General features: G+C 45.9%; 6 protein-coding genes across 6 annotated transcripts; 2 read left to right on the top strand and 4 right to left on the bottom strand.

Annotated features, from left to right (window-relative positions):
* Positions 1–390: 390 nt before the first annotated feature.
* On the top strand, positions 391–1,464 carry CCR75_002830 (uncharacterized protein; the record flags this gene model as incomplete). Its single annotated transcript, XM_067960927.1, has 1 exon — positions 391–1,464. One exon carries the CDS (start codon positions 391–393, stop codon positions 1,462–1,464), a length of 1,074 nt encoding a protein of 357 aa, XP_067820745.1.
* A 134-nt stretch (positions 1,465–1,598) lies between these two features.
* CCR75_002831 (uncharacterized protein) lies at positions 1,599–2,592 on the bottom strand (the record flags this gene model as incomplete). Its single annotated transcript, XM_067960928.1, has 4 exons — positions 1,599–1,718; positions 1,768–1,851; positions 2,125–2,332; positions 2,534–2,592. 4 exons carry the CDS (start codon positions 2,590–2,592, stop codon positions 1,599–1,601), a joined length of 471 nt encoding a protein of 156 aa, XP_067820746.1.
* A 78-nt stretch (positions 2,593–2,670) lies between these two features.
* CCR75_002832 (uncharacterized protein) lies at positions 2,671–3,833 on the top strand (the record flags this gene model as incomplete). Its single annotated transcript, XM_067960929.1, has 4 exons — positions 2,671–2,839; positions 2,906–2,970; positions 3,038–3,289; positions 3,363–3,833. 4 exons carry the CDS (start codon positions 2,671–2,673, stop codon positions 3,831–3,833), a joined length of 957 nt encoding a protein of 318 aa, XP_067820747.1.
* Positions 3,834–3,958: 125 nt separating this feature from the next.
* CCR75_002833 (uncharacterized protein) lies at positions 3,959–4,933 on the bottom strand (the record flags this gene model as incomplete). Its single annotated transcript, XM_067960930.1, has 1 exon — positions 3,959–4,933. One exon carries the CDS (start codon positions 4,931–4,933, stop codon positions 3,959–3,961), a length of 975 nt encoding a protein of 324 aa, XP_067820748.1.
* A 39-nt stretch (positions 4,934–4,972) lies between these two features.
* On the bottom strand, positions 4,973–5,496 carry CCR75_002834 (uncharacterized protein; the record flags this gene model as incomplete). Its single annotated transcript, XM_067960931.1, has 3 exons — positions 4,973–5,106; positions 5,170–5,298; positions 5,358–5,496. 3 exons carry the CDS (start codon positions 5,494–5,496, stop codon positions 4,973–4,975), a joined length of 402 nt encoding a protein of 133 aa, XP_067820743.1.
* A 2,265-nt stretch (positions 5,497–7,761) lies between these two features.
* CCR75_002835 (uncharacterized protein) lies at positions 7,762–8,916 on the bottom strand (the record flags this gene model as incomplete). The annotated part of the gene is made up of 6 exons (XM_067960932.1): positions 7,762–7,815; positions 7,928–7,990; positions 8,020–8,026; positions 8,122–8,187; positions 8,253–8,306; positions 8,372–8,916. The coding sequence occupies 6 exons, from the start codon at positions 8,914–8,916 to the stop codon at positions 7,762–7,764; spliced, it is 789 nt and encodes a 262-aa protein (XP_067820744.1).
* Between the last annotated feature and the right edge of the window lie 6,399 nt (positions 8,917–15,315).

The following is a 15,315-nucleotide window of genomic DNA, read 5'->3' as shown; positions in this document are numbered from 1 at the left end:
TCGGAGCAATGATTCCATTCTTTACACTTGTCACCCGACTAAATATAGAATCATTTGTTCTTCTGACCAAGTGTTTTAGAAGGCAACGATATAAGGAGCTTCTTGATTGGGGTGCCTACACGGATGAAGCGCCTCAAAGGATGTGCATATTAAATAGATTGTGCCTTTTAAAGCAAGTTGTTGTAGGGTGCATTCGCATGTCTCAACGCGATGGCGAATTACCGGACAGCGGCACCCTTTGTGCCCAAGCATCCTTTAAAAATATTGTATTATATTAGCGTCATCAGTTTCGCTCAAATTGGAATTCTCTAGTCTTTTCGAGAAGGTTGTCCATGTAAACCTAGCAGCCTCATATTTAAAAACACCAACTAGTACAACGAGCAAGAAATCATGGGCAAAGACTACTATGCGATCCTAAATGTCGCCAGGGGCGCAACGGATGACGAGCTGCGCAAAGCTTACCGCAAGCTGGCACTCAAGTGGCATCCTGATAAGAACCCTAACGATAGCGATACGGCTCAGAAAAAATTTCAGGAGATTGGCGAGGCTTATGAAGTGCTTAGTGACAAGAAGAAACGAGAAATTTATGACGTGTATGGTGAGGAAGGGCTTAAGGGTCAACCAGCGGGGCCCGAGGGTCCGGAAGGCGGTATGCCAGGTGGCATGCCTGGCAATATGCGTGGCATGCCTGGAGGCTTCACATATGCGACAACTAGTAATTTCCCGGGGGGTGGCTTCTCATTTCACTCGACAGATCCTTCTAAGATTTTTGAGCAGTTCTTCGGCACTTCAAATCCTCATGAAGCTGAAGGGAGCGACCCAATGGCTTCAATGTTTGGCGACATGGGTTTTGGAGGCATGCGTGGAATGAGGTCTGGCGGTTTCGGAGGGCGTGATCCCTTTGGTCAGCAGCGACAGCCTCGTGCACAGAAATTGAAGAGCGTCCTGGAAGTCCCGTTGGAACAGCTGTACACAGGATGCGTTAAAAAATTGAAAATAACGCGCAAGGTGCAGGATCACAACACGAACCAAGCCCGCGAAGAACAAAAGATTTTGGAAATAAACGTGAAGCCAGGTTGGAAGGACGGGACGAAAGTGACGTTCGAAGGTCAAGGCGATACTTTGCCTGGTCGGCCAGCGCAAGATATTGTGTTTGTAGTAAAGGAAAAGCCGCACAGCAAGTTTAAGCGTGACGGTGATCATCTGCTGTACCACGCGAAGCTGTCGTTGCGCGACGCTCTGCTGGGCACTGGTACCTTAACTATAAAATCTCTGGACGGCAGAGATGTACCCATTCCTCTTGGAGGTGTCATCGCTCCCGGTACGCAGCTGGTGATTGCCGGGGAGGGTATGCCGCAACAAAAACAACCTTCTCAGCGAGGCAACTTAGTGGTGGAGTTTGACGTGCAATTCCCCACTCAATTGACAGAGGCGCAGAAGAACATGGTCCGGCAGGTGTTGTAAGCCTTGATTCCGATGAATCTTATCAATTTATTGCAATGTATAGGTAAAAATATTTGACTTTAGGGTACCTGTAAGAATAAATTGAGACCTGACTCGAAAGAGTTGATACTTAGATGATTAAATTATAATTCAATCTATTTTCCAAGAAGCATCAGCGCAATGATGACCATAATTACGAATGTAAAGAAAACAATACCGAGGAAGCAGCACATGATCTCACTAGACGAGCTCTGGTGCTTAACGGCCTTTTGTACCTATTTGTTACCTTGCTCTGCGTAACCGGCGGCATTAAATGTCAATTACGCCTTGCTGTTCAACTAGTAACGGCAAATCCGCAAGCATTTGATGCAACTCCGGCACACTCGGCTCTAGCTTTAGTACATCCGTCTGGGCATTGTTGAGGCAAATCCATATGCCGTTATCATGGATGCCTCACAAATTATATGGGCGTGTCCTCTATATATTATGTTTCACCTGCCGAAGAGGATTTCGGCGAGGATATACGTCAGGAATTGGCTGCTGGGAAAAAGTACTCGATTTAACGGAATTTATGCCCAGGAAGAGCATTGGTGCGATATTTAATGATTGTCATGACAGGTACACGCTTTCAACGCAGAACGAAAGTGAGTTCAGTCGTTACCATTTTTCTGAATTGCTTACTTTGAAGCTAGAAAGAAATCGAGTACTAATGTCTTCCCTTGTGCTTGTACTGAAAGTGTAGAAAATATCGGAAATGGTTCCGGCAGCACCGCCCTGCATGATAGCGGTCTTTTTAATTGATCCTGGGTCTCCGGAGCGCATGACAGCATCAATGTCTGCATCAGATGCGGCAGGCTTTACGATTTGCAGTTGCCTTTTTGACCTTATTCTTCATATCGCTCTTGTACTTTTGTTGAACCTTTTAATATTCCTGCGGCATTCATATTTTTTTCGTCAGCTTAGCGCACATATGTGATCGCGAATAGAATTCATAACACAATTTTCAATAATTTTCCACTAGCACAGGCTGCACAGTAAACAAGACAGAAAGTGAGAATACAGCTTGCAAGTGATGATGCAGCTCACGAACGTCATAGTGGCGAGGTTGCTCCGCATTTCCTCGACATCAATAAGATGCAATAATTGCATTTGTACTTTTCCCTACTTTAAAAGTTGTATAATGGAGACAAATTTTAAGCTGAAGACTAAAATATTATTGTATCTAGCATGAGCGAGTTTGAACACAAGCTAGCAACTTCCAAACGTGATGACAGGTGTGACGAGTACATTGGCCTTCTGCACTATATTCGAAAAGAGAAGCTACGCGTCCCCCACGTTGTTGCGAGCATGGGAAAGAAGCTTGTGACCGAGCACAGCTGGGGTCTCGGTGACGAACGTGAGCACATGTTGTAAAGTTTGATATTGGGGATCTAAATGCGAATATTGTTGAACGATAACTTAGTCTGGAGTTTGTATGAGCATACGTTTGTTGCTGCCCTGGACTTGCACGATAATGACTTGGCAGAAGTAGGTATTATCGATGTACCACAGATGCTTTGTTGTTCTACTGATTGCTGGATTGGTGTTTTAACAGACGTGTCTTCAGGCGCTGAAAAACAAGTTTCCAGGAAGCTCTCGTGTATCGCGATTAGAAGGCATGCGGTTGGAACAGCGAGGAGAATTTTCACAAGCTTTGATGCTGTACGACGAGCTGTTGGAGGCTAATCCAGCCAACGCTTTAGTGCTTAAACGTAAGATTGCGATACTCAAGGCGCAAAAGAAGTCGACAGACGTTGTCGTAGCACTTAACGATTTTTTACGCAGCTTTGGGACGGACCAAGCAGCAGTACGTTCGCTATTACGATGGACGAATGAAATTCATTTGTACTAATGAATTTGGTTCGTGATTGCATCCACAGTGGACTGAATTAGGAGAGACGTACCTTTCGCTAGGCACGTACCGCTACGCCGCGTATTGCTACGAAGAGCTAGTGCTACTAAATCCTATGGACGCCATCACGCATAGCCGTCTCGCTGACATTTACTCGACGATTGGAGGCCTGGACAATCTACTGATAGCACGCAAGCACTATGCGCATTCGATCGAGCTGAACAAGAAGAAGAACCTACGTGCGTACTTTGCTTTAGTTGCCTGTACGAAGGCCATCACGACGCAGCGAAACTACCGCGCCGAGCAAGACGACGGCGGAATTAACGAACGGCTACAAAAGTTTGCCCTCGATTACATCCAAGATTTGTATACTGCCCATTCGTCCTCTGGTCTAGCTGAAATTGGTAAGGACCAACTTTCGTTATGCTACTTTGTCTGTGGACTAATCTTGTCGATACTTTGTTATCACGTAGTCAATGTGGCGCTTACATCGCTGTAGAACAGGGCGAATATAGTAGTGTCATGGTTCGTTTTGATCGACTGTGGCCAATAAAAAAAAATTGTCCTTTATCTGAAGTGATGAACAATACCTTTCTCGATGTGGTTTATAAATGTTTATTGCTTTTAATCCAATGTACGCGCTGCCCCAAGCGCTACAGCGAGGTCTGGATCAATGTCCGATAGCGGCGCACGACCTTGGAAGATATCCGTAAGGCGCTCAAGCACCCATGGAATTCGTGACGACCCTCCCACCACCACAACCGCATCAATCTCATCCGTGGCCATGTTGTTTGCCTCTAGAATATCAAGCACAGGAATCATTGTCCGCTCGAGCAACGGTAGACAAAGACTTTCAAACTGCGACCGCGTGAGTTCCACTACAGGTCGGACTACCTGCCCTCGATCGCTCCATGCACAAGCAGCCGTTGTGACAGTCTCATCAGATAGTTGCCTTTTTGCCAACTCGGCTACTTGACGGACCCCGGCCAACGTACACGGCGGCTCGTTAAGACCATGTGCCAATTCTGTCCGGTATGTCTCCGTTCCCCCACGAGACGTTATAGCTGTCCCAATCTGAGCTTCAAATTGTTGCACAAGCCAAGCTGAGAGCTGAACGTCCAAGTCTTCTCCTCCAAGGTGGTTGTCGCCCACGGTATCGAGCACGGTAATGGCATCATTACGTGCAAAAAGCAAGGATACGTCCAGTGTGCCTCCTCCAAAGTCGAATACTAGCAAAAAACTCACATTTGGGTCTTGATGTAGACCGTACGCAATTGCTGCTGCAGTAGGTTCTTCCAGGATGCGAGATACCACCAATCCTGCAGCTTCGAATGCCGCCTTTGTAGCATTGCGTTGCTTCGCATTAAAATCCACAGGGACCGCAATTACGGCTTTCGTAATCTGCTCGTGACCAACAAATTGACACGCCATGGATCGGAGGTGACGCACAATCGCAGTGCCGATCTCCAGTGGCGCAACACACTCAGGCTGGTTATGTAAATTCAGCTTAAAACACACGCCGTCATGGTCATTGTTTTCCAGCTTCTTGACACTAAATTCATACGGCACCACACCACTCTCATTAGCCTCCGATCCCATGACGTCGGTATAACTAATTCGTAGAGAGAACATAATAGCTTAGACTTCTACCGTTACATGGTTGAGCAAGTGGAGCATATTTAACCTCTGGCCGATGAATCTCTTGGCATTAAAGATGGTGTGCTGTGGGTCCGTTGTCCGATAAGCTCGAGCCTCGCGACCAACAAGTAGACCTGAACATTTACACAACGTGAGTCGCGCGCAAAGCGACATTCCATAAAAACAACGGAACGCACCTCCGTCGGGTAGGAAGGCTACGGTAGACGGCACCAATACGTGGCCATCCTTATCTGCAATTGGAGTTATTTCATTTTTTTGTAAAATTGCTACAACTGAGTACGTTGTGCCCAAGTCAATGCCCACCACTATTCGGAATCACTCCATTAGAGACGTATAAAGTCCATCGTCAGCAATATTTAAGAACCATGGTCGCGGCCAGTAAAGCCGTGGCGAGCTAGCAATGCAGAAAGCACAGCAGCAATTCCACCAAGCAGCAACATTAAGGAGCCAACATTTACGCTTTTAATAATTGCTCCTCCCTCGAAGCGACGGACTGCGCTCATTAACCTTTGTGAAGTTAAGATTGGGCAAGAAAAAAATTGCAATTTATGCCATTCTCGGTTGGGGGTACGAAAGTAATCACAAAATTATCCTTTTAGTTGTTATAATTTTGCTTTTCAAAATTATTATAATATCTCTGTATTCGCTTCAAATAAAACTGCAATTAATATTGGGAAATGTTAACGGCACTGCTACAAGTAAATTTAATTATATATTGACAAATAAAAAAAATAGTTGACACCCTTGCTGAAGCAGTGTAGCGGAGCTACCTCGCTCCTAAAGTCAGAGAAAGACTTTCAGACTCAGAGAGTCACTTAGTTCTATTGAACTAATAGGTTTAACAACTCAGGGAGTCGTACAAGCTATTAAAGCTTAAGGAGTACGAGTTCAAGGGATTCAGGGGTTCGTAGAACCAAGTGGCAACTCGTGCCCAAGAGGTCATACCTTAGAAAGGCTTCTATCTCTTACAGATCAATGCGCAAGCCTTAGGAAGGCATTTAACGCTTTAAGATCAAAAGGGGAACTGAACTTTACTTAATTATTTAGATTTAAAAACCTTACCCTAGCTAACTAAAATAGATTTTTGACCGCCAGATTTATATCTGGCGGAGACCACATTTGTTACCCATAATAAATGGGATTTAAGTAACTAACTATTGTAGAATAGAATAAAAGGGTATTTTACCCATAAAGTAAATGTGTAGGCGGGCACGTCGTAATGCGGCCACGCTCTACTTAGCACACACCCTAGCACAGCGAGGAAGCGGTTTGCACCTGCTTCTCTTGCGTGCAGTGAGGTAGTTGTGGTGGGCGCGCAAGCGACCTCACCCAACACACTAAGAACTCTGGTGAAGTGACGTCACGGGAGCGGTAATCCGTCTCCTCGTGCGCACTTACCAAGTAGGTAGTAAATTTCAGACTGATTTATATTTAATAGAATTAAATAAAAATACCTGTTTTTACCAATCAAATATGTCATCTCTGCAGATAACATTAATATGTATTGCGAGCGTATCTTTCTAGATACCTCGCGTAACGGATGACGTTAGCCGTCATCACGGATGACGCTGGGCGTCATCCCTCCTCACGTGAATGCACCCATGTGCATCACATCCACGAGGGTTGGTCTTAAATGTGCACCACACCCGAGTGTTGGGTCTAATTACTTTATTTAAGTAATTGACCATCCCCTTAAGCACACCAAGTGTACTAAACGGGGACGGTGTAACATTAGGGCAACTTTAGCCCGTTTCATTATCAGTCAAAATTAATAAAGATAATAATCTTGTACTTCTTTATTTTTTCCTCTCACAGGAAATAATATATACTCTTTATCTTATAGGAAATAATGTGATGAAACAGGACATACCGTTACATTTTCTGAGCAGTTTATTGACAATAACCTGCAAGAAATTAATATTTGTCAGCTCCAAATGTTAAGATAATAAAATTCGGGACTTGTGGAGGGAAGCTTAGGGCATACTCTGTTCCTAAAGGCTTTGTTTTTGAGTAATTTGTATTTAAGTTTAGCCTCAGCGATTCTTGCATGGTCACTAAAGTTGCTGATTTAAGTGTCATGCACTGCACTACAATTCAATTTTTTCGCGTTGTGACAATTGTTCCAAATGATCGCTTCGAACGATGTGGACATGCTGTCATAGACAAAACAGTCAATGATTTGCAGGACTGTCTTCAAAGCTGACTAGACAAAGTTATTAAAAACAATGGTCAATATAAAACTTGACGTCAATCTTCAGGCGTAATCTTCTTTGTCTAGCAAGTTAAAAGAGAAATGCGCTTTGACTGATTGCATACTCGATCTTGCAAACTTATGATCCTTGAAAATAGGCCAAACCTATTAAAACACCAACCAACCATATGTTGGAAAGCTCTATCATCCTAAAACTTTGATAAACCATGTTTATCTCAATGATTGTCGATCCAAACACATCAAAACGCTTGTCCTATAAGCTTGTAGCACATACCTGTAATAGCGTCAAGCACACGTAAGGTAGCTTTTGGTCTTAGAGCGAAACAAGACCTGTAGTGCTTGTGCTAATTCTACGCTGCAATTTACGAGATGGTCAGAATGGTCTATTGCGTGAGACTCCATTATCATGAGAAGCCGCTTGGTCTGCATAAACATCCATCATCCACCTTGAACCGCAGGTGGCGACATCTTCGAATGCAAGCAATATCATGAAACATTCTTGATCAAGTTAAAAATGCATGAATCTCTTTCCATTTCCTGTATTGTCTTGACCATATCACTTATTCGCGGCATCCCCATACTTATCCGGTAGTTCCCTTTGTCGATTTTGCTTACAGCATCGAAAGCTCAAAATACTAAAAAGTTGTTTGCTTCCAGCTTACTGCAAATTTGAACCATTAATGGCAATGAAGTTGACAGCTCATGAGAAATTGAATAGTTACCTCAGTATCCATCGCACTCTCCTTGCCGCGGCTGCGCAAACACATATCGCTATTAGGACGCAACTACAAGTGTAAACAAGACAGGAACGTACGTTGCGTCTGAATGAGAATCAGCATTAGAAATCTCCCTGACCACAGCAATGTGAGTATGTAAGTAAAAATGACCTAGCAACAGGAGTAAGATGGTCACGCACTGTTTCGATGAAAAAGACGCACGGCGAGGAGAAGCGAGCGATCTTTCATTAGGGCTTGCACTGCGTCTACATTCAACAAAGCAATCGTCACCTCTGCACAAGTTTTTATCAAGAGATTATAGCGCAAACACCTTTCAGAAGAGCGCGAACGCGACTTCGAGCGCCGTTGAAATGAGCGCTTGGGTCTGTGCACAATATCAGCACTACAAGTCAGCTACTTTCAGAGAATCTTCAGTATGTCTGCACGTACGATCCCTCATTTGGCTGGTGGAGGATACGACGCATCTCCTGTGGACTCTTGCGGTGCTGCTTGGCGAATAGCACAGCAATTTCGCGCCCACCGAGTTGCGTACGGTCCATTTCAAGTTTCACGTCACGGCCCACGCGCGCATCCGCGAATTCGATGAAAGCAAACCCTCGCGGTCGATTGGAGCTGTATTCCTTTGGAATGTACACATCTAAAATGTCACCTGCGTGACGCGAAAAGGCTTGTCGCAATTCATCCTGCGATATATCAGGTGCCAAATTGCGAACCAAAAGGCTGATGGGCTCACTGCGGACACGGCCAACGGATCGGGATCGTCCACGGCGATTACGACCACGGCTACGGTCTCTCTGGCGATCGGGAGAGCGAGAGCGAGCGCGGGTACGGCTGTAATTTACACGCGAATGGGAACGTGATCGCTTCAAAGGTATCGACCTGCGCCCTCCTCGGCTACTGCTACGGCTGCGCGGACGGGCCCGACGCGGGCTGCGGCTGCGGCTACGGCGTGGGGATGTCGAACGTCGGCCCATCGGAAGATTGGATGTTTACTTTTCAATGAATGGTAACGCGAAATTGTAACAAAAATAACATCACGAAGAAAAGCAGCAGTAACTGCTAGCACATATAATTAGGAGTCGATAATTATTTAATTTAGGCATCTTCGAGATGAAACTTCCTTTTGAGCACTTTTTGGTATTTTAAGTCCCTTTCGAACATCTTTCTTACTTAAATGTCAACAAATGAATGAGATGAAATTGGAGGCATTATTTCACCAAGGCAACACTGAAACCTTTTTATAATCACTTAATATGCTTACTGTAGCGGAGCTACCTCGCTCCTAACGTCAGAGGAAGACTTTCAGACTCAGAGAGTCACTTAGTTCTATTGAACTAATGGGTTTAACAACTCTGGGAGTCGTACAAGCTATAAAAGCTTAAGGAATCCTAGTTCAAGGGATTCAGGGGTTCATAGAACCAAGTGGCAACTAGTGCCCAAGAAGATATACCTTAGGAAGGCTTCTATCTCTTACAGATCAATGCGCAAGCCTTAGGAAGGCACTTAACGCTTTAAGATCAAAAGGGGAACTGCACTTTATTTAATTATTTAAAACAAAAATCTAACCCTAGCTAATTTAAAATAGATTTTGGCCGCCAGATTTATATCTGGCGGCGACCACATTTGTTACCCATAATAAATGGGATTTAAGTAACTAACTATTTTAAAATTAGATAAAAGGGTATTTTACCCATAAAGTAAATGTACCACAACAACGGTTCTCCAACCGATGTGTGCCCCATTACACCCTCCCCCATCAGACTGTTGACACCGAGTGACAACATTCGCTTCATTTCCTCTTTGAGGTTGGAACCTAAACAGCTAACCGTTTGGTTGTGTTTTCCATTCCTTTGTCTAATGACAATCAAGCGTGAGTCACAGACTCTGAGCACCTTCCTCGACGATGAGGGAACGGTGGACTTTAAAAGTCACTCTCAATCAGAGGAGGAGGAAAAAGAGCGGCGTTCGCTCACGCCTTCTCCTCCGGACGAACGTCGGCGAGCCCCGAATCCGTTTCCAGAAATGGTGCCGCTGATGTCTTAACTGCATTGAGCAGGACACGGGACCCTGAGTCCAACATCATTACGAATCCGCTCGATGAAGAGCAATAGCAGATAATCCTCATAGAGGAAAGAGCTCGTCGTCGAGCTGCCGAAATACGGAAAAGCTAAGGCTCATAGTGAATATAGATTCACTCCGCTTAGTGCGGACGAGCGCCTCAAAGAGATAGCGGGTCATAGCTTAGCCATCTGGATCTGTGCTGACCCAGCGAGGACGCCGGAGGAGATCGCTGCTCGCGACGCTCTTCATGAGCAATACCTTACGCCGAAGGTAATGACGCGAAGCCAGTATCTGACGCGTTTACGTGATCAAGCCCGTGGGGCTTCGGGGACATCCATGAGGGAATTCCGATCGTTTTGTTTCCGAACGAAACAAGGACTGAAAACGAAGTCTCATTTGAGAAATGGGTTCACCGAGCCCGCAAACTCCGTAATATCTGGAATATCAGAGAGTCTGCGGGTAGAGGTGATGTTCGTTTGGAACGGAAGCTTCGCTTCGACTTTGCTGAGCTTAAGGCCAAAGGCCAGTTACGGCATTTATGCCACAAAACGAAGAAAGGCCTAGCCAATATTTCAGTGCTTCGGTTGACCGTACAACCAAGGATCGAAGCCGCACTGAGGCTAAAGATCCACCCAATCCCACGTTTAGTGGTGGGAAGCGTCGTTTGACGCGAGCTGACCCTGAGCTTGGCGCTTAAAAACGTCAACGGCGTACGGGCAATCTTGCCGAAGAGGTACTTCGAACTCCCAAGAGTTTTCAGAAGAGGAGTACCCTAGCCACTTCACCAGATACTGGTATTGACCCTCATGACGACGTCGCTTTAAAAGTTTCTCCACATGAAACTGAAGGCTCCCCCGCGCATCAAGCAGCGCGGGAGGGGGCCGAACTTTCGGCGGAAGCATTTGATGCTCTACGGCACGAGGTGCAACTTCTTCGTGAGGTTCTTGCTCGGGTTGAGAGCTCTTTTGAGGCGGTTCGGGACCGCCTTTGACGCTGGAGCGTCAGCAGCCTCGTTTATAGGGCCAGCTGGACATCCTGGTGAGGATGCAGCAATCTGCGGCACGACCGCCTGTCTCGGCGCAAGCGCCTTCAAGTCCACGTGGGAAGGGTCCCGATATGGCTTAAGCAAGCCAACGTAAAACACTGGGTGTGTACGCAGCTTGCTGGGAGGTTTAGCGTATAAGCTAGGCCCTTCTTGGCCACGACCGGGCGCAATTTGGTCTTGAAGACCGCGGAAACCAAGTTGGTAGGTAGGTTTTTAGCGTTTGTAAAACTCGGTCTCCGACCATATAAGAATTTATACAGCTTCTGCCTTTGGTATCTGCTTGTTCTTTTTGTTTGTCTTGGCTATCAGCCATCGTATCCCTTACATGTCTTAAGACACTAAATCTTGTCGCGAGAAACTCGCTTACTTATTTCCGAACGGTAACAGAGCAGATATCAGCAAGCCTATCGGCCAATTCTCCCCCACCAAGCCCTGAACCACGCAATGGTATCGTTAGTGGAACGCGCAGGTGGGTAAGACCGTCTATATAGAACGGAGTATAGCCTGTAGAGGCATGAACAGCATTATTTAACGCATATTCCACAACTGGGAGAAGGAGCTCCAGCGCTTTGGTGTCGGAGCACACACGCTGCGTAAAACGTCATCAATGACGCGATTGACACGTTCAGTTTGACCATCGGTCTGCGGATGGTCCGCAGTGGACATATCCAATCTGGTGCCAAGCACTCGGAAAATTGATTTCCAGAATTTGCCCGTGAAACGGGGATCCCGATCAGAGACAATTGCCACTGGCAAACCGTGTTGTCGAAATACGCGATCGATAAACAGCTTAGCTGTACACTCTCCATCAATGAAATCAGGCACGGCCGCTAAGTTAGCCATTTTGCTCAAACGGTCAACAAAGACCACTATACCGGAGTTACCGGCTAATTTTTTCGGTAGCCCAAAAACAAAATTCATACTAATGGACTTTCAGCATCCGATGGGAACGGGAAGACTCGCCTCTGGCGCAGCAGCATGTGCCGAGGGTTTAACCCGTTGGCACGTTTCGCATGTGCGAACATACGTGCTGACCCATTTATAAAGTTTGGCCACCAATAACTCTGGCTGATAAAGCCGTAGGTCTTTTCTCTACCGAGATGACCACCAAGGACAGTATCGCGTGCCTCATAGAGGATCCGGTACTTCAAATCCTCATCATGAGGAACAACGACACCCGTAGAGTCCGCGATGTCTGTGCAATAAAGCAACAGGTTGTTTTCGATAGAAAATCGATGTAACCTTGCACGCAAACGTGCCGGTCATTTAATACCCGAATCCGATTTATTTAAGGCTCGTAGCAGAGCTACACACTGTTCATCCTTGGCGTAAGCCGAACGGATTAATTCAGGAATAGGTGACGAGATAGTCGCTAAATGAGAAAGCTCATAATCCGGCCTGCGTGATAACGCATCGGCCAGCATTTTGCTTGCCGGGTTTATACTTCACCTCGAAGTTGTATTCCGCTAAAAAGGATAGCCATCTGACCATTCTCTGTGAGAGATGGGGCGACATAGTCGCCGTGCGTAATGACGCGTGATCTGTATAAATCACAAACGGCTTAGAGCCGAGCAGATGAACTCTGAATTTGATGAGAGCATACTTCATAGCAAGTAACTCTTTGTCATGAACTGGGTAGTTCTTTTCCGCAGCTTTAAGCTGTCTAGACTCGAACGCAATAACACGTTCATGCCCCTCAACATCTGTTTGTAACAGAGCACTGCCAATGGCAAAATCCGATGCTTCACAGACGACACCGAAAGGCCAATTTGGGTTTGGCAGTGCCAGAATCGGGGCATGGATAAGACTATCCTTAACTGCTCGAAAAGCATTATTTTCGGTGCTAGTCCAGCACCATTCTGTATCCTTTTAAAGGAGATTAGATAACGGCCTAGCCATATCAGCGTAATTTTCGCAATATTTGTGTAAATAATTGGCGAGACCCAACCACTTACGCAAATCCTGTTGGTTTTTAGGAACCGGCCAATCTACTATGGCTTTTACCTTAGTGGGATCCGCTCTAAGGCCTCGCTTTCCAATGAAGCATCCTAAAAATTGAATTTCGTCTGCGCCAAAAATGCATTTAGATGCATTGGCATACAATTTGTTTGTGCGCATGCACTCGAGCACTGCTCGCAAATGGTCTAAATGGTTTTCCATATCCGACCGACCCTGCTCCGCACGACTATGGACAAAATGTCATCGAAATAAGTCTGTGCATAACCTCGATGAGGGCGAAACAGTTGCGTCACTAGACGATTAAATGTTGCCGGGGCGTTGGAAAGCCCTTGTGGCATAACCAGCCACTCCCATAACATACCGCTTGGGATGCTAACCGCTGTAAGCGGAATATCACTAGCTCGCATGAGCAACTGGTAGTAACCATCGACTAAGTCCAATGCACTGTACATTGTACATCCCACCAAGCATGCACAATGCGCCATTTACCATTTGGCTTTTTAACACAAAATGTCGGTGTCGAATGAGGAGATTTGCTTTTTCGTACCATTCCAGCCTCGTGCTTAGCACGGAAGAAATCATCAATGACGTCACACTGCTCCCTTGGTAAAGGCCATTGTCTTGTGACACAGTATTTGGTTCCCGGAACCAAGTCAATTTCATGACGAACACCTCTATCCGGAGGTAAAACAGATGGTGGGTTATTTTAGAAACCACATCTTGGAATTCTTTAATTAAGGAATAAAAGGGATCCGTAGGATCTTTAAGGATCGATGACCCATTTCGCGCACTAAGTGCAGCTTTTTGTCATCCAGGACAGCTTCGTCGAAGTGACGATGAGTTTAACTCAACCATAGGTCGAATGACCACCATTTCAGATAAGTCACCAGCTTATAACGCTCGACCGCACTCATCAATAGACATTTTGTCTAGCTCTAAAAGAGCTTGTAACGAGGGGATTGCCACAAGGCTAACTTCCCCCTCAATGTTACCAGTTACGCCATTTACAAGCGTATGTACTTGCTCACTCGTATCACTTTTTGAGGGTATACACGCTTCGTGTCCACCCTGTCTTGGAGAGGGGAGACAATTCGCCTCTTAGAGGCCGGGACATTCACGTCCCCGGGTTTTCCAGCCTGTATTGGTTCTATACAAGACATGGTGTCTAATTTGACATCCGACAAGGAGTTAGGTAACTCAACTTCCTTATCCAGCGAACGTTTACCTGTCGCTTCACGTGCATTAGGAGGGTTTGACCCAAAATGCCCTGGCGAACTGCCAATAGTGTCACTATTGACACTCAGTATGGTGCCACCTCGGCTGACCACACTCGGTGGACTTAGACGTGCCACTCCATGTATCTCAGGGATATTGCACCCTTGAGGTCCTGGCAAACCGCCAACAGTGTCACTACTGACACTCAGTATGATACCACCTCGGCCGACCATACTCGGTGAACTTAGACGTGCCACTCCACGTATCTCAGGGATATTGCACCCTTGATGATTCGGCCTTAGGCCAACGATGCTTTCAGCATTTAGTGAATCCTTATTATAACGAGTGTCACTCGACGGAGTACGTGTCGTTCCACTTATTTCTACTGAGTCGGGCTCAAAATGTTTTAAACATTATAGTTTATTAACTCAGACATGCCAATGTCTTAAACACTGACAACTCATTCAATGATCCGCACCAAAAGCGCTTTGTTGCCTAGCAAAGGTGCATTGATGACTCTCCAAAACTTTGCAAGGAACATTGCGCGTGGCGCCTAAGGTCTTAGACCTCCAATCGATCCAAGGCTCATGGTGTTAATACCAGGCCATACCAAGGATGAGATCATATCTCGAATCCAAATCAAGGACAAGACAGCGTTCCATACTATCAAAGACCAGAAACCTTATACCAAAGTTCAATGGAACTTTGGGAACAGTGACACGAGTCCCAGTCGCTAAGCGAACAGTGATTGTATCACCTTCATGCGCTCTAAGCGCCTCAACGTATTGTTGACTTTCTTCAAGGAAAAGGTGTCGAGCATAATTGCAAGACGCTCCTGAGTCAATTAAAATTGACCACGGCTTATCAAAGCCCTTTACAGTCGCTTGAGCGACTAGCAAGCCAGACTTGTACTCTCGCTCCGTGCCATTGAGCACCGAGCTAATTGGGGCTAAGTTCTGTTTATTCTCATCTCCTTGAGGTTCAACAGAGCCTAGGTATTCCCCAGTAGGGCGCCCCGCACCTACTGGGTATCGACGTTTTTCCGCACCGTACCAGATCTCTGGTATAGGTCGGAGTTGGAGCTCTTTCGAGC

Source organism: Bremia lactucae, linkage group LG12 (assembly GCF_004359215.1).
Source record: "Bremia lactucae strain SF5 linkage group LG12, whole genome shotgun sequence".
In the NCBI taxonomy this organism is placed as follows: Eukaryota; Oomycota; class Peronosporomycetes; order Peronosporales; family Peronosporaceae; genus Bremia; species Bremia lactucae.
The sequence above is the reverse complement of the archived record's forward strand: the minus strand, read 5'-3'. Positions and strand labels throughout refer to the sequence as shown.